General features: G+C 45.1%; 1 protein-coding gene across 3 annotated transcripts in view; it reads left to right on the forward strand.

Annotated features, from left to right (window-relative positions):
* PYROXD1 (pyridine nucleotide-disulphide oxidoreductase domain 1) overlaps window positions 1–25,550 on the forward strand; it is a 231,172-nt gene that overhangs the window by 110,564 nt on the left and 95,058 nt on the right. For all 3 annotated transcript variants that reach the window (XM_085652720.1, XM_085652719.1, XM_085652718.1), the window contains exons 9-10: window positions 6,031–6,143; window positions 8,103–8,225. In XM_085652720.1, the coding sequence (XP_085508846.1) occupies window positions 6,031–6,143; window positions 8,103–8,225 (236 nt within the window). The remainder of the gene's footprint in view (window positions 1–6,030; window positions 6,144–8,102; window positions 8,226–25,550) is intronic.

The raw sequence follows: 25,550 nt of genomic DNA on the forward strand, positions 1-25,550 counted from the left end.
CTGCCAGAACAGCAACCACACCATTAAACATGCCAACACCTCTCACCGCCCAGCCGACCAGCAGCGCACCTGACCAGCTCAACTGCATCATTCTCAACGTGCTATCCCTCCACAAACACGCCACAGAAATCTGGGACCTCCTTGATGCCGCTTCTCCCAACATCGCCTTCTTCACGGAAACCTGGACCAAACCCAGTTCTGGATCGGACATTGCCATCACCATTCCTGACGGCTACAAAATCTACCCAGAGGACCGTGCTGACTGACCAGGGGGAGGCATCCCTATTGTCCACAAGAACACCCTCCAATGGACCACATATTCAAACGACTCAACGACAACCATGGAACATCTCCACTTCCAGATTAAGACCAGCTCCAAAACCTCCCTCCACTGCACCCTCATCTACAGGCCTCCATGCCTCTGCCCGCCACCATCGACACCATCGTAGACCTCTTCGCACCCCAGGCTCTCACACCCACCGAGTACATCCGACCTCAACTTCCACCTAGATAACCCTAGTGACCAGAACAGCACCTCCCGACTGGAGAACCTCGCAACATTTGGACTCAAGCAGCTAGTGACCGCACCGACCCAATCAGAAGCCGGGCACATGCTCAACCTTGATTTCTCCGCAAGCCGGAACATCACCTACAGCCACACCACGAAGTCTTCTGGACCGACGACCACTGCGTACATCTCGCCTTCGCCACTCCCACCATACACCACCGTTCTCATCACCCGGCCCCCTGTCGCAGCTGGAACAAGGCTATCAAAGAACATCTCATGGATCTCCTTGGCACAACTATCCTGCAAACACCAACAGACGCCCACACCGCAGCTCGCAACCTTCCCCAATAGTTCTCCTACTGCGCTGACACTCTGGCACCCCACAAGAAGACACCGGGCAAGCAACACCCCAAGAAAGCCAGCTGGTTCAGTCCCGCCCTCCACGAGTCCAGACGCACCTGCTGATGACTCAAGAAGAGATGGAGGAACAACAAAAATCCCGGAAACCCACACAAGCTTCAAATTCACCATTGACGCACTCCACCTTCTCCTCAAAACCACAAAGGAAACATCCTTCCAAGACACAATAAACACGCATGCACAGAACTCTTTGCCATTGTCAAGAAGTTTGCCAGGCTCAACAGCGAGACCACAGACATCCCACCCTCCCAAGACCTCTGCAACAAAGTTGGCGCCTTTTTCCACCATAAGATCAGGGTGATCTAAGACAGCTTTGACACCCAAGAGCCTGCCACTACGCCCGCCAGCACCGCATGGAACCACGGCGCAACCCAACAGACTGTGCTCAACCGGACTCTACCCACCACAGATGACACACTCAAGACCATGAAGAGCATCCACTCAGGAGCCCCATCAGATCCTTGCCCATACCACATCTTCCACAGAGCAGCCGCCTCCATTGCCCCTCAGCTTCGCTGCACATCAACTGCTCCATCGAAACAGCCACCTTTCCCGATGACTGGAAACTCGCAGAGATCAACCCGCTGCTGAAGAAACCGTCCACCAACTCTAAAGACGTCAAGAACTTCAGACCTATCTCCCTCCCCTGTCCAGCCATGGTCATCGAGAAGGCCATCAACGCCCAACTTTCCGAGTTCATCGAAGAAAACTTGTCCTGGACACTTCCCAATCCGATTTCCCAAGCAACCACAGCACTGAGATCGCACTCCTCACCGCCACGACAACATCCGATCCCTCGACAACCGAGGCGTAACCACAACCCTCATCCTACTGGACCTCTCGGTCACCTTCAACACCGTCTCCCACCACACCCTAATCACAAGACTCCACGACACCGGCATCCGCGAGAAAGCACTGGACTGGTTCCACTCCTACCTGACCAGCCAAACACAGCGAGTCAGACTACCCCCATTCCTCTCAGAACCTTCAGAGATGAGCTGCGGAGTGCCCCAGTGCTCTTCCCTGAGCCCCACCCTCTTCAACATCTACATGGCTCCCCTTGCAGCCATTGTCAGAAGCCACGGATTCAACATTGTCTCCTATGCCGATGACACCCAGCTGATTATCTCCCTCACCAACGAAACCACAGCCGCCAGAATCAACTTTCACAACTGAATGAAGGCAGTCGCTACCTGGATGCAAGATAGCTGACTCAAGCTCAACTCAGATAAAACCGAAGTACTCCTCCTGGGACCATGGTGGAACCACTTGGAACCCCTCTTACCCCTACGGACCATGCATGCAACCTTGGCATCGTACTGGACTCCTCGCTCTCAATGAACCATCAAATCAATGTAGTATCCTCATCCTGCTTCCACACGTTCCGCCTGCTTCGAACGACATTCAGATAGCTCCCTACAAAATCCAGAAAGACGGTCACCACACTCTCATCACCAGTAGACTGGACTATGGCAACGCACTCTACGCCGGCGTCGCCCCGAAACAGCTCCAAAATGTCGCTGCCAGACTGGTCCTCAACACCCCCCGCCGCAGCCACATGACACAACACCTCCAACAACTCCACTGGCTCCAGGGCACAAGTCCTAAAAAAAGAAGTGGGGGGACACTCCAAGTTAGGTGGCATCACGGCAGGAAGTGACATCACGGCAGGAAGTTACATCACATGTGCAGCAGATCTATAATTTGCACATATTGCAAGATTCAACAATTGAAGCTGCTCAGTACTTAAGCCTGTGACTTAAGGTCCCTGTATGGAGGAATTAACAGGCCAAATGTGGATGAAGTTTGGCGTACAACTACATTAGTCAAGCCATTAAGTGCTGTAAGCGAGGGATACTAAAACCTGGCACCATGCACAAAAGCAGAGTTTGTGCGTTGGAAAAAAAAACTAAGAAAACCACAAAGAAAACCACATTCTAGAAACGACAATAGTGATTATCAAAACTATAAAATTTATTAAGCTCCCTAGAACAACTCTTTTTATATACACTGACAAATTTAATACACTGTGACCATGATCAAAAAAATCCACGCATACAGAAAACTAGATCCGGCAGTCAAGCCTTCTCCCACATCTCTTCTAAAGTGTGGAATGACCTCCTGCTACACATAACAGCTTCCTCCTCACCTCTTGAATTATGAAGTTCTTGCTTTTGGAGTAGTTCCACTAGGCGCTAGGACTAGCTAGACTCACACCTGCTCAGCACCAGGATACCCTCCTGGGTGATAGTGCGCTCTACAAATCTGCATAACATAACAATTCCTCTCTCTAGCACTTCTGTTTATTGTTTTATGTGGTTTTGTTTTATGTTATTCTATGTGGTACTGCTTTATGCAAAAATATGGCCTGAGATTCTTTCTAAAACCTCAAGCTCTCTGCATCTCTGGTCAGTTATTGAGTGGTACTTTGTCCATGGGGGCCCTACTCATCTCGGGGAGTTCCCTCATATTCAGCCCACCCTCCTTGAAAGCAGCGCCTGGTCCTGCACATCACAGTGAGGTTTCCCTGGCTCCCACGTGGCCAGTCCATTTTGGATGGAAATTGTCTCTGCTTCAGTTTATAATAAAACGTGTTGATACGTAGTGATTTATACCACACATCAGCCGTTTATAAGAGCAGTAAAAATGTGTGGCACTAATATTCAATTTATTGAAACTATCTACTGACCTCGGAAGGATGGGACGCTGAGTTGGCATTACAGGTATTTATAATTATGGTCTGCATAGTACTGCATATTTCAGCAGACCACGCTTAACTCACTGAGCCATCGTACTGGCAGGTCATTGGCTGAGAGACACAACTCAACCACCCGTGGTGGAGGGGGGTGTCGGGTTCTGGGGTTGCCAAAGGTCCTGGATAAACGAGGCACCCCCTTATAGTTCATAGGGCTAAGACTCCCTCTCCCCACCCCCAAGTGTAACGAGGCCTCTGTGCAACTGAAGAGTCATGTCACTCAACATTGCCGTCATTGCATGGGTGGTAACCATAGATACGCACCACGCACGCTTCCAAAGCATTGATTTGTGACCAGCTGGGTGACTGTAAAACCAGGGCATGGGTAAGGGGTGGAGGAAGCATCGCCTTTCGTTCGCTAGATTTTAAGTGGGTTTATGCAAAAAATATGTGGGTAAACTGTTGGAGCGATGAAGCTGAGCCCATTAGCGCCTAACAGATGCACAGGGCGCTTAGAAATGGTTATAATAACAAGAGAATACATTTAGAAACCATTTCTAAACCAAACTTCCCTCTTGAAAGCCTGTGACTGTCCAATAACATATGATCTCTCATTTCTGACGCTGACAGTGGGGGCTGAGGGTCGAGTGGGGGGACACAGGGTTCAAGCACTGCAGGGGGACATGGTGTTCAATGGGGCCATGTACTGGAAGGCTGGGTTACTATAACAACTCTAAAATTTTAGCGGCATTGGAATGTAACTGTCACAGTCATTATGTTTTGAGTTCATAATGCAATGTTTAAGCTTAAATAAAGACTTAAAAAAAAGACTGTGCAGATTGAAGAGGCGTGAACATTGGTAAACAAAGCAGTCTGCATTCAGCTAAATTACAAAACATTGTGAACTGAGGCACACATAAGCCTGACAATAGCAAATTATCCCCGCTCCGTCCCGGCCTCCCAGTCATGGACATTGAGGAGCCCAGGTGCCATCAGCTGCTCCCTTACCTTGTGATCGACTTCAACTGACCGTCGACCAAGCCGAAAATAATGTTCCCTCTCTGGATGGCAGCAGCAAATTACTCCTTCACTCTTGGGCAGTTCAGGCAGCAGGTGAGACCAGGAAAGGAAGTGGAGTCTCGTCGAGTGGGTGGGCGAGACACGACGACATCCGGATCAGGTGACTGACTCGCAAAAAAGGGAAAGTAGCATTCGCGCTACACAAGATTGACTGACAGCCAGCCCTGTAGTTGGGCGATGGACGGGTAAGTATCTAATAAAGTTAGTAGCAGTCGTGCGGGCAAGTAACTCACCATCTTAGATAGTCCTGCAGATAGTCCAGCTTTTGAGCAGGAGGGGCAGCGTCCACCCTGTAAAATAAGTGGGGGACGCCGTTCACCCGCGTGGTCCTCCGACGCGTGCACTGACTGGCTCCCTATCCACAGGAGAATGACTTTCAAGCTCCTCATACATGCCTTCAAGGCCCTCCACGACATGGGACCAGAATATCTGAACCAATGCCTCGCTTTCCGCACACCTGCCGGTCAACTCCGCTCTGCCCAACTCGCCCTGGCCTCCGTCCCACGGATCCACAAGACCAGAACCGGAGGAAGATCCTTCTCCTACCTCGCCGCCTCAGGCAATCCGCGTCGTTGACCCAGTTCAGGAAGGACCTCAAGACTTGGCTCTTCCACTGAACCTCCACACCCAGATGCATCAGCAGCAACTCCCCTCAGCACCTTGAGACGCTCACGGGTAAGTAGCCACTCTTTAATAATCCCTGATTGAGTGATTGATTGAATGTGCATGGAATCAGATTATCTTTCGTGAACTCTACCTTCCGGTTTGGGAGATCGCTCACTGCGTATGCCCCATTGTACACGGGCTGCATCTTAGAGAATGCCCCACATGCTCAGAGGAGTGAGGGGCTGGTTGAGAGTGCATGCACTCGCGACGGAGCATGCCTATTTTACCTTCTTCCCGAAACTCAGCACAAAACAGTCTTTCCTATGCAGAAGTTTTGGAGAAAGGTACGGGCAAGTCAAACCTAATGCCCCCGCAAGAGCCTGTTTGTATAACCTCGGGACACTTTCAATGAGGCTACATGACACAGCAGCAAAACTAAGCTTTGCTTATTTGTCGGATGAGGAACGAAATAAATATGAAAAATGACGCTGATGATGCACTTGAGTTTACGATGTATGGTTTTATATTTAAATGAGATGACCTTCATGTAATTGGATGCTATATGGATGACATGGCAAACGCCTCTTATGTTGTTTTGCTATAGAGCACGAAACTACAATTATGTTTTGTTTCATGTAACAAAAGTTTTTCGTTCCTCTAAAAGCGGATTCCTGCATTATTTAACTTGCCCATAAAGACTGAAATCTAACTTTTTTCCCAGAGTCGTGGCCGGTGTACATCGAGTTGACCAATGGAAAGATCTATGGCTGTGATTTTATTGTCAGTGCAACTGGAGTTGTGCCAAATGTTGAGCCTTTTCTAAGTGGTAATAATGTAAGTACCCATTTTGGTGAATGAAGCTCTAAAACACTAAAAGAACTGATAACACATTTTCTGCAAACTAACATAAAATTAAATGACTCGGTCTTGTAAAAACCTATTTGACAATGAATTAAGTGATAAGAGAAGGGCATCAATGAAGAACAAAGTAAAACGGGTAGTGACAAAATTCAATAGGTCTGTTGAAAATGTGTTTACAGTGATATATTTGCTTCTGGGGGTAGTTTGTATGGAAGAATGGGTGTATGTGCAAATTAGCGAAAGAATGGGTGAATGAAAGGATGGATGAGTGACTGACTGAATACATGCATTAATGAACCTGTGAATGCATTGACATATCAGTGCGAAGATATTTGAACGGTGGAGACAGTGAATGGTTTGGAGATTACTTGACTTGTATGGATAGATGAATGGGTACATTGATGTGCGAGTTTTCAAATGGATGTATAGGAAAAATGTTTATGTAGTGTGAGGTTTGTGACGGACCATCAGGAGAGTAAAATGCAATTCGTTTCTGGTTCATTGATCCATCAAATATTGTTTATACTTACCATTCCCATTTATGCGTGCATGTGACAAGTGATGTAAGCAAATGGATGCCCACAGTATGGCAAGATTTGTGACCATTATGCTAGTGCCAACAGTGTGCCCGAGTGTGCCTGAGTGTGCTATCATGCAGTGGAATCGAGCATTATGATAGGAATGGGACCTGTAATAGTTGCAATAACCAAAGTTTTGAAAGAATGTGCCAGCACCGGCATTAGTTAGAAGTGTGTGCCATCATGTTTTGGATGCCCTAATTATACCAGGATTATACAATGATTTCGGCAGCAAATTGTAGCACTGGAATTAGGTTGGCCATTTTAGGCAGCGAATAACTTGCATAGGCAAAAAGATAGTCCGCTTTTCCCCGAATTAAAGGCTAAGACACAACATATTCCCTCCCCTCCCCCCCTTAATACTTTTACGCCCTGCCAGCCTCTTCCCAATATGTGCTCCGCAGTGAATGTGGGACACCTGCTGAGTGACCGTGGTGATAGCGGTGCTCTCCGGACAAAAACCCGATTTCCACACATTATCATTCGTGTGTTATCAGTAAAACTGTATGTTTGTGCACATTCAGCTGCCACTTCAAAGAAAAATGTGCTGTATGTTAATGATAATGCGCTACCACGCAATGTTTTAGTTCCATAAAAAAATCGCCCTCCTTATCTCCTTGGGCAGGTGGATTGCGAAAGTTTGTCGTTCTTAAAAATTTGTCGTAGTTCTAAAACGATTGAGAATCACTGACTTGGAAAGTATGCAACATTATAGTTGAAATAAGCTGGTGCTGTCTTTAGTCAAGTATGTACTATGGAACTAGAATAATTTATTGATTTGTGTGTGCTATAGATGTATGCATCTGTACCCACAGGGGGAAAGTATTGTGTTACAAAAGCTTCCTTTAATAATATATAGTGAAAAAGGAAGTACAACCTCTTATCACTCTGCTGTTCTACAGATTAATTTATATCAGCCCTTCATATACTCTCAACAAGTCCTAACAGCAGATAAATCTAAGCTCGTGAAAGCACCCACAAATTTCACTTTTCCATTCTTTATTAAACAAATTAGTCTGCCAACATTCTCTAGCCTTGTGTGAAAAAGGAAGTGGACTTCATGATTCAGTAACATTTTGAACACCCTAAAGGAGCAAACTTATGATGCAAGGGTTTCCTGTAAGAGTTTCGCGCACTGGTATCGCCTGTGAGGATTTCGGCCACTCCTTCAGTGAACTGTAATAAGTCACGTTTTTTTTCTTTAAAGTAGCTTATGCAACCTTGTTTGGTGGCAGGCCAGTCGGTGGATTGGTCGAAAAATCTAAACTGTTATTTCCTTAAACACATCTTTAGATCATATCTTACTGTTTGAACTACAGGTTACCAGGTTCTTTTTATCTTTGTCCTATTTTAGTTCGATGTCGCTGTAGATGGTGGTCTGAAGGTGGATGATCACATGCGGACCTCGCTGCCTGATGTCTATGCAGCAGGAGATATCTGCACTGCATCTTGGGAACATAGTTCACTATGGCAACAGGTAATCTGCATGCTCATTTTACTCATTACACCAGCCTTTTCCAAATATATCTAGTAGTCACACTTTGAAAAGATGTGTGTGTCATTCTTTCTCTGTTGTTTTATTGTTATTGTCTGTAGGTGAATGTATTGACTGCCTAATCTAGAGTATAGTGGAAGAATAGGTTGTTAATAATATTGAGGTTCTTTTTCTGTGGAATCTTTATACATCGATCTATATCTTTTTCAAGGAAGCAATAGAACGTCTCGGGTGAGTCTTGAAAACCCTCATAAGATAAGGTGTAGTTCAACAGAGCAACCACCCTTTCTATAGTATCAAATTGCGCAGGAAAGCAAAAATAGGAATACCTCCCGTGTAGCTTCCTTTCTAGATTTGCCAAAAACGTTCTTAATGCCTGTTCCACAAATTAGATGGTATTCAAATGTGTTTGTAAATAGTTGCAGGATTTACTTCTTTTTATAGGGGTGGGCGGAATTTGCGTAGTCGAGCTACATAAAGCTACGCAAAACGGTAAAAAATCTCTGCGAGCACGCAGAAATTCCGCGAACATGCGGAATTGCTTGTTAGCGTGCTCCGGGTGGGGTCTATCTGGCGAACACGCATTTTGAGAACGCGAACAAGCAAAAAATTCCGCGGAACGCAGAATTATCCACTATTAGGGTATCTTTCATAGATTCACATGCCTGGATCATTCCCCGTCGTCGGGATGGGTGTCCCCGGTACATAAATAAAGTAATGTCCCATTAGACATATAGAGTAATAGGCCAAAGGCCTCACATTAGTAATATATCCAGGTTCTTTTGTAATAAGGACCAAACTCTAGAGCGCAACCAATCAGCTGCCACCACCCTCTGGAACCTTCCTGGAAGGAGCTCTAGTCCCTCAGATTTTCTACCGCACGTCGTGCTAAGGGAGTCTCCACTGAGCTCTGCTCAGGTTTTTCCTTATCTCTTGGATTTAAGGTATTTTCTTCGGATATTTCTCGATCTGAGTGAAGTCTTGCTGTCTTCATGTCGGATACTCCTAAGAAAGGCCTTTTTAGGCCATGTGATACTTGCAAAAAGAAGAGATTGCATGTCGACGACCAACATAAGACTGCCTCTACTGTCTTTATCCAGACCATACTCCTAAAGACTGCAAGGTATGTCGTAATTTTTCTACGAAGACTTTAAAAGATCGTGAGGGAAGGCTTTTAACTTGGCTGCAGAGACTTAAGGACACAGAAGACCCCTTGTCCTTGGAGGAGAGTGAGAGCTCATCGAAATCCTCCACAAAGACTCCTCAGAAAAGGCCCAGAGATGCTTCTCCAGGTCCTTCTACGCAGCAACCTCAAAAGAAGACGCACAAAAAGTCTTCAGAGGCTCCAAAACGTAGGATTTACCTGACAGGGAGTCTTCTCTTCAGGGGTCGAAAAAACCAGCTTCATACCTTCTAACTCCTCCTCCGAGGGCGAAAGACACTTTTAAAACGCCTTCCTCAGCCCCGTCGACTACCACCTCGTCGACGATGGCCTTGACGACGACAAAATCTCCTCATACAACCATTGGAGTGACTTCATCGACGACGACCATTTCTACTCTTTCAGTCTCGTCGGCATCCCTTTTGTCGACGACATCTTCGTCGACGGCACGTACACCTTTGTCGTCGACGATAAAGATGAAGAAATCCTTGTCGAAGGCGACAACAGCGTCGACGACTCGTTCGACGACGACCTCGACGACAAGTGCCTCGTCGATGATACGCATGTCGACGAAGAGTTTACCGTCGACGACCATCCCGTCGACGAGAGGTCCCTCATCGACGGTGGTGTCTATCGTAACCATCGAGGATTTCTCGTCGACGACGCCTATACCGTTGACGGCCTCGTCGACGACGCCTAAATCAAGGGCAGAAAATACATATTTGCAACAAAAATTAGCAAAACAGAGGCTAACGCCCTCCCTTATTTCACCTAGTAGGGTTCAACCATTACTTCCCTCTCACCTTTTGGATGAGGATGATGATTCGGATGAGGACAGTATGTTTAGAGCTGCAAGAAGTCCCTCTGAACTTAATGTGAAGTATCAGGAAGACTCTGATTATGATGATCAAGACCTGGATGAGCAGGAGTACTATCATGACGACAGTCATCATCAACAGCCACAGATGGTTTGTCTTCCTTCAGCCTTGGTCTCTGACCTGCAATTTATGATATCTGACTACAAAAAGAGGTTCCCTACCTCTGCGTTGTCTCTTGTTCCAGTTCTGTCTCCGCCACGGGGAACGCAAGTTCAACCGCCGCCTCCCATTGAGGTGCCTGTACCGCCTCTTCCATCTACAGGCGATGACGATGATGAACAACAAGAAGAAGGGGAGATTCAGGATACACAGTCACACCACAACGAATGGGACAACTATGTTATCCCTCTTCCAGCATCGCCATTGCCTCCTCAGGCGGACTTGCCTCCCGAAGATATAGGAGGTTTCCATAACCTTCTGGAAAGGGCAGCACAACGGTTCCAATTGCCAATGCCTTCTTACCAACAGGACTGTTTCCTTTACGATTTCAAGGAACCATACAAAAAATCTGTTAGATCTATGCCTATCATAAATTACATTTGGGATCAAGGTATCAAGATAATGCAAAATCCCTCTACAGTTCCTCCAGTCTTGCCAAGATTGGACACGAAATACAGGGCTCCAGACACCGCTCCAGCCTGCCTCATTGGACATCCCAAGCCTGATTCAGTCATTACTCAAACAACTTAACGCAGATCGAAAAACCCTTCTGCCCCACTTTCAGCACCCCTTGATAAAGAGGGGAGACGCCTGCACAATATTGGAAAGCGTTTTTCCTCCATGTCAGCGCTAACAGTACGAGCGTCTAACTCTTTAGCGCTATTGGGACGCTACAACAGGCAGATGTGGTCAGATATTGCACCGTACTTGGAGTCCTTGTCGCAAGAATCTAAGGAAGAAGCAAGAAAGGTGCTTCTGGAAGCTCGGCTTCTGAAATTATAGACTGTGCGATGGACATCGCATCCACTGGTTTCTGCCAGCTGGCTGGGGCGGCAGTCCTTTGGCGCCAAGGGTGGCTTAAGTCAACGACATTCCCACCTAAAATTCAAACCAAGATCCTTGACATGCCCTATGATGGACAACTCCTTTTTGGTGCCCATATTGACGAGGCCCTCCAGGGTATCAAAAAGGATACAGATACGGCCAGAGCTCTACCCAGGGGTAGGGGACAATATTCTAACAGAGGAGGCTTTCAGCAATATAGGTCTTCATACTCCTCCTCTAACCAACAATACAGACCACAATTTCAGCAGAGACAACAGGCGCAGACTTCATACAACAAGTCTTCTTTTCGCGGAAGAGCCGGACGACAGAAGGATTCCGCCCGTCGCCAATGACTTCTCTATACCACCAGTCTCCGTTTCTTTTCCACCTTCCAAAGTTGGAGGAAAAATATCCCAATATCTTCAAAATTGGAATCGGATCACAACGGATTGTTGGGTTCTCCAGCTGGTGCAGTTTGGACATTCTCTGGAATTTGTGCAAACTCCACCGCCAACACCTCCTCAACATATGAATCACAAACATTTACACCTCTTACTAGTGGAAATATCATCAATGCTCCAGAAGGGTGCTATAGAACGGGTTCCTGTTCGTCAACGAGGACAAGGTTTTTACTCCCGATTCTTCTTGGTGCGCGAAAAGGAAAAGAAATGGAGACCGAGCCTAGATTTAAAAAGTCTAAACAAGTACTTGAAAAAGCAATCATTTTGCATGGTCACTATCCAGGAAGTCCTGCAACTTCTCAATGCGAACGACTACATGTTATCCTTGGACCTCCAAGATGCCTACTTCCATATCCCTATCCACAGAAGGCAAAAAAAGTTTCTGAGTTTTGCTGTGGCAGGCAGACATTTCCAATTTCGAGTCATGCCTTTCGGGCTCAAATCAGCCCCACGCATTATCACAAAATGCCTTTCTCCAGTGGCTGCATACCTCAGACAACAACATCACTAGGTCTTTCCTTATCTCGACGACTGGCTAGTCAAGGCACCCTCTCTCAACAGCGCGAGAAAGTCTTCGAAAGCCTGTCTGCGGCTTTTCAAAAGATTAGATCTTACCCTCAACCCAGACAAGTCAGTCCTCCAGCCTTCTCCGCGGATAACGTTTCTGGGAGCTGTCCTGGATACGGACCTGAAAAAAGCTTACCCATCACAGGAGCGACAACAAAAACTCCTGCGTTTGGCAGAACGCGTACGCAAAAGAAAATCTCTTTCAGTGCGCCTATTCAAATCCCTCCTCGGAATGATGTCTTCCTGCATTCTTCTTGTTCCTTACTGTCGCCTCCGCATGCGTCCTCTTCAGGAGGCTCTCTCCGCTCAGTGGATTCAAATCAGTGGATCCTTCGACGACATCATACAGGTGACTCCTCAGATGGTCGCTGCTCTAAACTGGTGGACTCAGCCACAAGATCTGACTCGAGGCCTATCCTTCCTAACTCAAGCCTTCCCTCAAGTTATAACCACAAATGCATCTCTAGAAGGTTGGGGAGCCTTCCTTCAGGAGCTTCTGATCAGCGGGAAGTGGTCGTCTTCCGAGCGGAAGCTACACATAAACCTACTGGAACTAAGAGCTGTCTATCTAGCCCTCCTGGCTTTCCTTCCCAGGATAAAAGGTTCACAAGTGCTTGTCAGAACAGACAATACTACGACAATGCACTACCTGAACAAGCAAGGAGGGACTCGTTCACTCTCACTCTCTCAAGAATCTCAGAAAATTTGGAACTGGTCTCTTCAGCACAAAGTTTCCCTGTGAGCGGAGTATGTTCCAGGAAAAGACAATGCATTGGCAGACTCGCTAAGCAGGAGGCAAACAACCTGCCATGAGTGGGAGTTACACCAAGATACTCTCAACAGCATCTTCTCTCTGTGGGGCGAAGCACTCTTAGATCTGTTTGCCACGCAACAGAACTCCAAATGCCAACACTTCACAAGCTGGCATCCCCAACGGGGATCTCTGGGGAATGCATTTTCAATAGCATGGTTCGGCATATTCGCCTACGCCTTTCCTCCAATTCCCCTGATCCCCAGGCTCCTCAGGAAGATGAAGGCAGAGCCTTGCACGCTGATTCCAATAGCCCCAGCATGACCTCGCCAACATTGGTTCACGGAACTTCATCTCCTCTCCCCACAAACTCCAATTCCGTTGACACAGTTTCCATCCCTCCTCACAATGAACCAGGGACAAATCCAACACCCGGATCCAGCATCTCTCACATTATCGGCCTGGCTCCTGAGTTCCACAAATTTCAGGACTTAAACATTCCTTCGGACTGCAGAGCCGTTCTATCACGCGCCTGAGCGGATAGTACAAACAGGACTTAATCCTTGAAATGGAAAAGATTTTGGATCTGGTGCAGGTCGGCTAAGGTGCATCCCTTCACATCCTCTCCAGAAGAGATATTGCCATACCTCCTTCATTTAGCTACTTCGGGTTTCGCTCACGCTTCCATCAAAGTTCACCTGGCAGCAATATCCCGTTTCAGGAGATCTTCTACAGGACCTTCTCTTTGGTCACACAGATTGATAAAGCAATTGCTCAAAGGTCTGTTTTGGACTTTCCCTCCCGTAAAGTCTCCACCTCCAACATTTCAACTAAACACAGTCCATGCTCAGCTCATGAAGCATACTTTTGAGCCAACACACAGGCCTTTGGCCTATTACTCTATATGTCCAATGGGACATTACTTTATTTATGTACCGGGAACTTCCATCCCGACGACGGGGAATGATTCAGGCGTGTGAATCTATGAAAGATACCAATACTGGATAACTGCAGTTACAGGTAAGTAACGCATTGCTATTGGGCAATTCCGTGTTCTCCGTGGAACGCGAAATTACCCAAGTTCTGCAAATTCCACGAGTGGAACGGAAGTTACCGCCCATGCCTACTTTTTAGTTTCTACATTCATAGATCACTAATCCCTCTGCACTGAATCTTTGGAACACTAACTCATCCAACTGCACTGAATTCTAAGGACCCTAACCCCCACTACACTACACTAAACTACCGTACACTAAATATATCCAGTGGATTCCAACCTTCCATGCTACACTGAATCCTAAAGACAGTAACCCAATAACTGGCACTGTATCATTGGGACATGAACCCTTCTACCCTGCATCCTAGTGACAGTATCGCAACGATATTTCATTGCTCCCTGAATACAGTAACAAACCACTCTGCAGAGCATATCTGATGGATACTTCTACCTACAGATTCTTCACCATTTAAATCTCCCCAAGCGCCAGATTGAATCCAGAAACTCTTGCAATAACCCCTGTGTGTCTGTAGGTGCACCGTCAGACTCCATCGTCAGTCCTTCCACATGACATAATACAGAGCCACATGTAGGCACCACCCCTGAAGTTTGAAGTTCAGTTTTTCTGTACCCTTGGCACAGATATGGATCTCCTTTCGGACCAATTTCAACCATTTCTTTGAAGACATTTTTATATTTCATATAAATTAATCAGGCATTGTAAAATATGGATATCTCCACGAAGACCACAGGCTTCAAACTGTACTATGCATATAAGAAACAGATTTTGGTCACAGACCTGCACAGCATTTGTCTGTGGTCCCTGTGATCAAAACAAATCCTGCGACCAGTGCTCTCTAATGCAATTAAAGGCAATGGATTTGGAGGTCAAAGTATTGTTGTCTGAATACAAGAAATACAGTCCAATCTGATCGCACTCTTCAAGTAAATCAAAGTGTATGTAAAAGCACAAGAACCATAAGCAAAACCTTTGACTACCAGACACTCCCATTTGCAGGGTATGCCACCTATTTGGTATTCATGGTACCCAGCTCCATCTCAGTCTTCCTCTTCGGAGTTCATTCTAAATCTGGAGCCGATACGCCCTAAGTTCACCAGAGTCGGAAAAAAAGGGATGTATGGAATGCTTGAATTAATGTAAGTCACTGATAATTACATCCCAGTCCTTGTTTTCTTTTCTGTCGCCCACCATGCTACCACGTATTAAACCTAGCCATAAGCAAATCGGCCTTTGTCCTACTCCAATAGGTACAGTCCAGCCTGAAAAATTAAGCCAGACCCTCTCTGTATACCAGAACACAAGCAATCCAAACTGTTTTGGCCCTATTTGGGGCTTTTCAGTCGTGTAAATCTTCACTCCTGTAGCACAATGGGCAAGGGACGCACATCTGGCCATACCTGCCGCACTTAGGGCATCGCATTGAAGTAAACAAAAAAGTGATGAGTAAAATGCTTGAAATAATATAAGCCATTGGTAATTACTAGGGACCACATCCCAGTCTATAATTTGTTTTGCCCACCATGCCACCTCATATCAGACCAAACCATATGAAAATCGGCCTTCGTCTCCATCTATAGGAACAGTCCAGCCCAAACTGCCAAGCAGGTCTCTCTCTGAACTAGAACACAAGCAATCCAAGACCTGTTTTGCCCTAACAGGGGCAGTTCAATCATGTGCAGCAGCACAGTGAGCATGGTCCCCACGTTTGGCCATACCTATTGAACGTAGGCCATTACACTGAGGTAAAGATAGGGCCTATGTCAATTCCAGCACAAAGAGCAGTCTTTAAAGAGGTCATGCTACAAATCTTCAACTTTGCTCCAGTTCCTTCTGGGGTGCCTTCTGGCCTGACTGAACTGTCAGGACATCCAGTCATGCTTCCACCAGTAGGCTGATCCTGACCCCTACTGACCCTGCTCAGCATCTGACCACACCATCACTGAGCCGGCCTGCTTACTGTCCTTTGCCAATGGCCTCGTCGGATGCTGTACCATCGATGAGCAACTGTTTCCAGTAACAGCTGGCACGGGTCTCTGATTCGGATCCTTTGTCGTTGAGAGTTCACCTCAGGTCCCATTACATTATCATTATTGTGAATCCCTGTCTCCAAGATGTCCTCTACATCTTCACTTCCTCAACACCAGTATTTCCAGAGAATGGATGCCATTTTTAGAAAAGAGTGCTTATTTTGTGGGTTGGAAATGCTGCTGATGCTTTTACTGTTAACCGCATCCAACAGTACATCTATGTGTGAAATTCAATAGGGGGGTAGTTGCTACTGGTCTGGTATCAATGACTTTTGGAGTAATTTAGTCCCAGGGACCTTCCCCAGCCACTGTTATCAACAGCTAAGGTGGATGTCCTCAGTCCTTCAGTCTCTGCACTACTGCTTCCTCCTCATGGCAATAACAGCTGTACCCTTTTTGCTTTGCGTGAGCTTTAGGTCAGCCACCTTCAGTCTTTGCTCAGGATAAAGTGTCATTCGAATTCTGGTTTAGCCCACAGTTAGCATACAAGGAGTGAAGACTGGGACAAACCCTTTAAGCCTTTGACTTTGTTTTCAGTGTCATTTACCTCTTTGTTTAGCCCACAGACTTATCATTGGGTGTTTGAAGCATCATGCAATGACATTAACGGCATTTTACTTGTGAGTTCACTTTGGGAAGGAGCCAGCACCCAAGATTTTTTTAAGCATCTCATTTTATACATGATTTATTTTACACACGAATGGCAATTCTGTAGATGCTTTTTTTCTTTTAAACAACCTATCAACAGTACATATTTGTGAGGAATCTGGTTTGAGGGGGTCTCAAGTGGACCAATTTCAGACCTTTTTGGAGTATTTTGCTGCCGGGACTTCTTCCAGGAACCAGTACAAGGAGGGTAGGGAGGATGTCTTCAGCCCCTTACAGTCTCTGCCCTATTGCTGCTTTCTCCTGGCAACATCAGCTCCACTATGTGGGCTCTGGGCCTTTCCTCATATACACTCTGGTTTTCTGTTCTGAGGCATCTCAGCATCGCCCAATAGAGCAACACAATGTCTCTGCATTCTCTAGCCCCAAGGCTTCAAAATTCTTGTAGGGTGACTGAGGCAACAAACCGAGTTCACAGTGCCGCCTTCTTCAGGAAGTACATCATTTGCACTCCCTGTTAGGTGTGAGGGAGTATCAAGTAGCTAGTGAAACCATTACTGAAGGGAGTCCAAAATAATCCAGGAGTAAAGGTCAGGAGTGGCTTCACATTGAGGTCGACAGCTGTAATGGTATTTGGTTAAACTTAGATCTTTATTTCTATAGGTGAGTTTTTGAAGAGAAGTGGAGAGTTCTGTAATTATTGTGGCGTACAACCATCTAGAGATGCCACATAATTCCTCTACTTCTCTAAAATCCACAGCACATAATCTCTCTCAGCCTGTCTCTGCTCATGCAGGCCTACCCTTTTCTTCCTCCAAAGCTGCAAAGGGTTTTACTGATGGGTACCAGAGGCAAAATCGGTCTTCTCCCTGTTGTTTAGGCTAGGAGATTCTCCTGCCTTAAGTAACATGGGGCTGATGGCAACAGTTCAGGAATGCACAACCCTTCCAGCAGGAGAAACATATTTTTCCTGGAATTGGCCAATTGGTCAATTGAGGCATTTGTTCCACCAGCTAGTAGGAACAGTAATTAACTTCACTGAGCCATCCAACTAAAATGGTAAATTTAATTACTGGCTGGCACAGAGAAGAATGCTTTAAAGAATCCAGCTGTGGTAAACAAACGAACTTAGTTCTGGACTCAGGAAAATACAATATATATAAGGACACAATTCCGGTCCTTGTAATGTGACAATTAAAAGTCAAATTTTAATATGCTTAAACAAAGTGCATAAAGTGTAACACTTCTGAAATAGCCTGTACCAAAAAGAATGGTATTGTTCATTTTCATATCCAGTTACGTTTTAGCATAATAGATTGGGCCACAGCTGCAAGAGAACACATCAGGCTGAGTCAGACAACAGTCTTCCTTGTTCTCCTCTCATGTGTACACACGTTAACACTTGTCACACGCAACCTGCTCATAGTCCCGTACCTCAGCTGTCCAAAGACCACTCTCCTTCTGTTAAAAGGTGGGTATTGGAGGTTAAAGCTCATAGTTAATTTTTACTTACCTTTATTATACTGAGTGAGACTCCACTGTCAGAGAAGTCATCTTTAATCAGCAGTCTAAAAAGTGAAAATACTGATAGGTTTTGCCGGTAGAACCCACATCCCTTACAGTTTGGAAATTATCAATTCTAGAAAGTTATGTTACCTTAAAGGTAGGAGCACTTTACCGATGCACTTCTAAGATCCCAAGTGAAGGTAAACCTATTTTGCGGTCTGCATTCATGTCTGAAGTGTATTAGTGACAACTGAATGTCTTGGTGCCTTTTTTCTTGTGGGTCTTATAGTGGAAAGGATGTGCTCCAATTTATAGTTGCCTGTAGGTATTTAGCAGTTTATTCTTTCTCTATGCACCCGCTGAAGGAATTTCAGTTGCACTACTACATTTTTTGTCTAGCAACTTGTTGCTGCAGAGTGTAATTTGATGAATACTTCATGATATTATGTGGCCTTTTGCCTTAATTACAGGGTGATTGTGACTTGAATGCTACTGTCCACAGGTTGAATGCTATTGTATTTGTCTGAACAGTGAAACAATAATTACGTCCGGGCATGTACACAGTAATTTGGTTAGTTCTACTCTTACTCTGAGTTACGGCTACTCCAATTCACATCTTATCCTACTTATTTTCCTACTCCTTACTGTTAGTCCTAAACACACTTACTCCTGTTCTTTCTCGTATTCCATCTCTTACTCGTATATTCAGTACTACATGTACTCCTACTCTTCCTTCTGCCCATTCTTCTATGTACTTTTATCTACTGCTATGTCTATTTACACCTTAGAGATACTGTTACTTATTAGAAACTATTTTGAGAGGGACAACGTATATGCTTTCTGGAGAATGTATACATATAGTGCTTTCCGAAGCAGACAGACTCTGAGCCTTCAATTGCAGAGTGCTTGGTAGCTGTGGCACTACCTGAAAGAGAAATCTTTGATTTGGACGAATTAACACTCTTCACTATTTGAGATCCAGAAATTGTGTTTTAGTTTTCTGAGAAAATGAAGGACACTATCCCACTGATGAAGGATTAGCCTTTGTTCAAGTTCAAATATTTTCTGTAGTGGCGCCCCTCCCATTTCCCTTACTTATCAAAATATTTTGATGCATTCTGTTTTACTGTATCCTTTTTCCAAAAATAGAAAACAAGGTGAATCTTCCCTATGTTGTTACGGTGGGTGATTACTTGCACAGGGAAAATTGCCAACATTGTACCTTTATTTAGCTATGCTAGAACTGACCCTTAATTATCAGAGGCAGTCTGCAGTGTTGTCTTCTGAATTCCATTACATTACACAACCCATAAGAAAGACCTGCCTCCTTAGGAAAACTACAGAAATGTGATTCTTGCTGATGTTAGTAGTTAGTTCAAGATTAGTGGAAATTTTCATTTTCTGGCATAGATCTGTGAAGCTCTACTGCACTATGGATTAAGAGGAGGCCACCCTCAGTAGCATGAACTTGTTTAAGGATTTCCTTTTAGCCATTGCCTTTAGCTTAAGAGACTGTACCTCAGCAGGTCTTCCAGCCTCAGTACACCACCTGTGTCAGAAGGGCTAACAATGCCTGTTTGTGCTGGTATGTTTTCGTTCTCCAGGAGAAATCCAGATGAATTTCCTAGGGGTTTCTTATTCATTTTCATAAAACGTGGAAGTGAGCTTTCTCAAGGTTTGTATTGATTTGTGCACTATAGTTATTAGTCCCACTGGACCAGTCCCTGATGAATTTAGTGTGTCACTCTTGAGGAGGCTACTTCACAGGAGAGTCAGACAGAGCAACACTTTTTACTGATGCTTTCTGGCACTCTTCTCTAGAATCATGAAATATCCTGGACACACACAGTGGACTAGAACAACTCTTGCACAACTACGTTTTAGACCTGACATCCTTGATGTGGTATTCCACCAAACTCTTTACCTTCATTCCCTTGCTTCACTGAATTAGTTTTTATTCGCTTTAGTACTCTGTGCACTTTACTACTTCTAACTAGTGCCGAATTGTCTCTCCCTAAAACTTGTTAAAGTTGGCCTACACCCAAGTGGCATATTTAATGTACTTATAAGTCCCTAGTTACATGCACAGAGGGCCTGTAAATTAAATACCAACTGTTGGCCTGTAGTACTCATTGTGCCACCTACTGAAGTAGCTCTGTAAAACATGTCTCAAGCATGCTGTTGCAGCCTGGCAAAATTAACCTTTGGTAAGCCTAAACCTTCCATTGTAGTACTTATCCGTCACCCCTAAGGTAGGTCCTAACAGCTTCTAGGGCACGGTGCTTAGTATCTTATAACATTTTTGGCATGTTGATTTACGTTGTACATGGCCTGGCAGTGAAAAATTCCTAAAGTAGTTTTTCACTGTTGCAATGCCTAGCTCTCCTGTAGACTAATTCTGGGTTGCCTTATTACATTTAGTAAGTGCTAATTTCAGTTTGGTAGCTTGTAGAGAAGTACTGTTTGCACTCAAGAATTGAGATTTAAAATCACTATTCTTAAATGCCACTTTTTTTAAAATTGGCATTTTTTGCCCAAACCAAATGTGCCTTTCCTCTGATGTTCATAGTCAAATGACTGTAAACAGCTCTCCTGTGGAGTTTTGTGTATTCTTCTCAGACATAGAAACAAAAGAGCCTTGTGTGTGGGCCACCATGTTGCTTCCCCGAGCAGGACATCCTTGGGGGTTGTACCCAGCATTCCTGAGCTTCAAATGTGCTTGCTAACCCCCTTCTTGGCTTCCAAGGTCCACCTGCCCTGCCACTGACAATGCATCTCACTACTAGACCTGCCTGTGTTTTGTTGTCTTGGCCAGATTGGTGCCAAACCCAGGAAAGGGGAAAGATTAGACAACAGGGGCATCCCTCGCCCACAGGCTGGCACTAGGAATGAAAAAGGGCACTCTTAGAACCTGAAATCAGATCATTCCTGGACATGGAGAAGAATCAGAAGGACTGCCCTGTTGTTTGAAGGAGCGCCTTGCTGCCCTGCTGCCTGAGGAAGGGAGACTAGACCTGCTTCTTTGAACCCAGGACCACCAGAGTTGACTCCAATGCCTAGCTGGCTAGCTTCCTGTGTAAGTTACAGGGACACAGCTAGCTTCCTGATGCTTCCCTGCAATACAACATCCCAGCTGACCAGCAGTAACTGGACCTGTCTGAGCCCTGCTGCTGGCTTCTGCTAGAGTGTTTTTCCTGATCCCCAATAGGTGCCTCCCAAGTCCTGGACCCTTGGCTGGCATCTGTAAGAGCTTTTCCTGATAAGAAAAGTGAAAATCCTAAAATTTGGGCTCCTTGTGAACTGGCCAGTTTGCACCAAGATTCTGGTATCCACGATGGCTGCCAACACGAAGCTCTGGTGAGTCCTGCTCTGACCCCCAGCGACAACCAGCAACACGAGAGCTGCACTGCGCACTACAGCAACGACAGTCTGCAGTACCCACTAAAGCAATGCTCCAGCAATGACCGTCTGTGACATCGGACCTGCTCTTCGTAATACAGTAACTACTGCCCGCGACGCTCGACCGGCTCTTTGCTCTACAGCGACAGCTATCCGCAACAGATGACTTGCTCCTGGTGGTCCCCTCCAATGCAAAGGAAACTCTTTGCACCAGATTTGAGAAGGTAACTCCTCAGTGGGACTAACCTATTCCCTGTATCCGACCCGCACTCCATCGTGGTTGGCAACCAGATAACTACAAATGAGACTTTGCGCTTTTTGGGCTACTTTTATTAAAAATGTAAATAATCATATCTCTAGTTCTACTGATTAGATTTTGTTTATTTTGTTGTAATTTATTTGGATGTGTATTGTATCTCTTATTACTATTTGTGTGCTTCTTAAATGCTTTACACTTTGCCGCTAAGTTAAGCCTGACTGCTTTGTACCAAGCTACCAGGTTAATTTAGTTGCTGTTTTTGGTTCACCCTTATGAGGGTTGTAGTCATTTTTTGAGTGGGCTTCTACCCTCTCCCCTAATAACCCAATTTCTTACACTAAGGCTTACACGATTTGAGTGGACTTGGACTTTACCTCCAGTGTGACCCACTACTCCACACGCCACAGTCCTATTCTTATAGTCCTAGCGAAGGCATGTCTTTTTCAAATTGTGTAGTTCTCTTTACTTTTCTTCTATCCCACTCCAGATGTCATCCATGCTCTGCGTCCTCCTCTACCTATGTCTATTACACCCAGCTTCAATCATGCTTCTCGTACCCATCATTTTCTAAAACTGGACTACACTAGCTGCCTATGATGCCTGGAGTCTGAGCACATTGACTGGGTCTCAGCAACTTTCCATTTGTGCCTTAAACGATTAGCTTTCAATTTTCATATTTGCTAACTTGCTGACTCTATTGGTGTTCGTTATATAGACGGCGAAGAGACCGCACCAGCATCAGACACGTTTATCTTAGTTTGGGAACTTTTTTTCACAGGATCCCTAAGGTAGTAATTTAACTAATTTCAGACAGCCCTGTATAATTTACTGATTCCTAACAATGCCTAGCGATAGCAGAGTCTGGTCAAAGATATGTCTTAGTTCTAAAACCAGCTCAGTGCACACTTAGGTGGCACCTATACCTACATCACTGGAGATTTGTCTCCGGTAGGGCTAGACCTGAGGTATTAGTTGGCTCAAATGCCTCGGGGCCCTGGCCTAAGGTGCTCAAAGAACACTTACCGTATGGGTCACTAAATTGGCCAAGATTTAGCTGATGGGCCACCATGATCTAATTGTAAATGAGTACTCTCAAAAGACAGCTAATTGGTTAATTCCCAACACTCACTAGAGTCACGGTCCAAAAAACCAAATAATTAATTTTTCATTTTTTTCAGCTCGTCTTAGGACTCTGTGTGCTATGTCACTCCTAAACAGTGTCACATTGTATGCTTTCTTCCTAAATCATTTACGCATTTTACATTTTAGAGTAAGGCCATGGTAGGTAACTCAGAAAATATGTCAATTGCATGAAATCATAAATGTATGTGACAAAAGTGTATGGCTTCAGTGAGCACCATTGTGTTGGACTGCCAATTATAAAAAGGGCACAGTTACATGGCAAAGTAAAATGCTTTGCCACGTAGAAATAACTTTTGTATGTTAGCTCGGTCACACTCCTAAAGTGTCCCTTTTAAGCTCACTGGTCTGGGTACTTAATATATAACAGATGGATATTAAGGAAAACTATGCTCCCCTCAGTGAAGATTTGCCAAGAAAGTTGTTTGTCCCTGTCTAGGTAAAGCCTCTTATATTTAAGTTGGCCTTAAAAAATGCTAGAATAGTCAATCAAATGTAATCTCCACTTGTCAATAAAAATCATATTCAGGGGTGAAAGACAGTTTTTGGATGAAAAGGTGAAGACTTTGTGCTGCCTTAGAGTAAACCAGTTTGCCTCACAGCCCTGCTCCCAAGACTTAATACAAAATCCTGACTGGCTAATAGTAACCACTTTTCTGAAAAATGGTGGTCAGGGTGGGACTGGCTATACTGGGCATCAGGTGTGTCCCCCTGGGCTGGCAGACAGGGAGCTGATTGTCAACTAAGGGGGACAATTTTTACCTATAGGACCGCCCTCATTAAAGGCTTGGATTCAACACAGTAATTCCAGCAGCAAAATGCAATGAAAACATAAGCCTCCACACAGCCGAACGGAGCTGTCGGAGACTGACCATGCAGTGAGGGGGCTGGTCCAACAGAATTTGCCAGGGCTGCTTTTGACTCTTAGTCCGGCCGTCATGGTGGTTTAGCCCTTTGTAGAATGAAGGCTATAGTGTTGTTAACATTGGTCACCCAGCTGGAATTATTAATCTAGAAGGGTGGAGTCTCGAATACTCTCAAAGGACAGATTTCACAGCACTTTCTCTTGATGTTAAATGTCCAAATACGTATCTCAGGAACTGAAACCATTCATGTCCAGTGCCAGCCTTGATATTCTGTCTTTGCTCAAAGCAGTAATTGAAATTAAGTTGCAGCATTGGCTAAGGGGAGGAAACCTCTTATCCATTGGGAAGTGGTAAGAAGGAGATACAGCCCTCCGGCTGATGGAAGTATGATAGGGCCTTCTTAGATGAGGGATTCACAGACGAGCAGTAAACTGAGAAGGAATTCTGAAAAAGGAACTGTGATTCTTTTTAAATTGGCAGGATTAGATATAGGTATTTTTCAATGAAGGGCTACTGCACAGGAGAAAACTTGCTTCTCACCGCCGCCTCCTCAGAACATCTCTGGACCCGAGACAAAACATTTGAAGAAAAGAAGCCAGACGACCCAAGGAATCCTGAATCCTGCTGTCACAGTGGCCCTGGAAGTACTCTCTCAGGGTTTTGTTCTTTACCTCTGTTACTGCTACAGGGACCCAAGAATTATAAAGGCTCCATTGACCCCAACTAAGCACAGCTGATCATTGTGGACTAGAAACTTTGATTTGCATATTTGCACACAATTAGTCCTTCTGTAGAGTCCATCGTTATTCATGGGGTTAAGGACACATGCTACCTGTGCCCATTGGAGACACATTTACAAAGCTAATGATGGAACTTATTTATCTTTAAAGCTCTCGGCTTTAACGAGAACTGCATCATGAAGTTGAGTAAAAGAAAAGGTATCAGTTTGATTGGGACACTCAAGGAGGGATATAAGAAGGTAGGTCAAAGAGAGCATGCATGTGCTCCTGGACCAGTGTTCCTGGTGGTAAAGGGGGCTGTCATGCTTGTTGAGTACTTAGTCTCACAGGAACAAGGAATTGGTGGGAGAGTTGAAGAATTTAGAGGGTTGTGGCCTAGAAGAGATGTGTTGCTTTAGGTCAATTGAAACCAGGAATACTCTAGCATTCCCTTAATATTTGGTATTTGTCCACCATCTGTCCCCACACAATGGCTTAACTCTCGAGCCCAAGTTCATACAAGTCTTTGCCCAGTATAGGATGCACCACATCACCCTGGGCCCATCTGCTTCTGAAAGTGACTCCAGTGTCATTCTCACTGCTAGGAATACCCCTCCTTTCACCACTACTCTGATCCTTGGCAAGCCATCTTACCTACTGTTTTCAATACTCTTTTAAGTCTCAGTAAAGGGGGTGGCATCAGCCTTAACTCACTCTTGGAATCCTCAATATCGTTTCTACTATTTCTACTACTGTTTCTACTATTTTTTCTTCCATTTTATGGCGCAATCTACTTGATTGCCATACACACAATGGGATCCTGTGGTGTAGAAAGCCAGGACTCTCTGTAGTAGGAATCAATACTTAATTCGTTGAAGCCTAAAGAAGCATCATCCTCCTCTCGCCATTCGCAGCTCAACGGACGAGAGTAGAATCTCTACACAATACATGTGCTCTACAGAA

Source organism: Triturus cristatus, chromosome 4_1 (assembly GCF_964204655.1).
Source record: "Triturus cristatus chromosome 4_1, aTriCri1.1, whole genome shotgun sequence".
Taxonomy (NCBI): domain Eukaryota; kingdom Metazoa; phylum Chordata; class Amphibia; order Caudata; family Salamandridae; genus Triturus; species Triturus cristatus.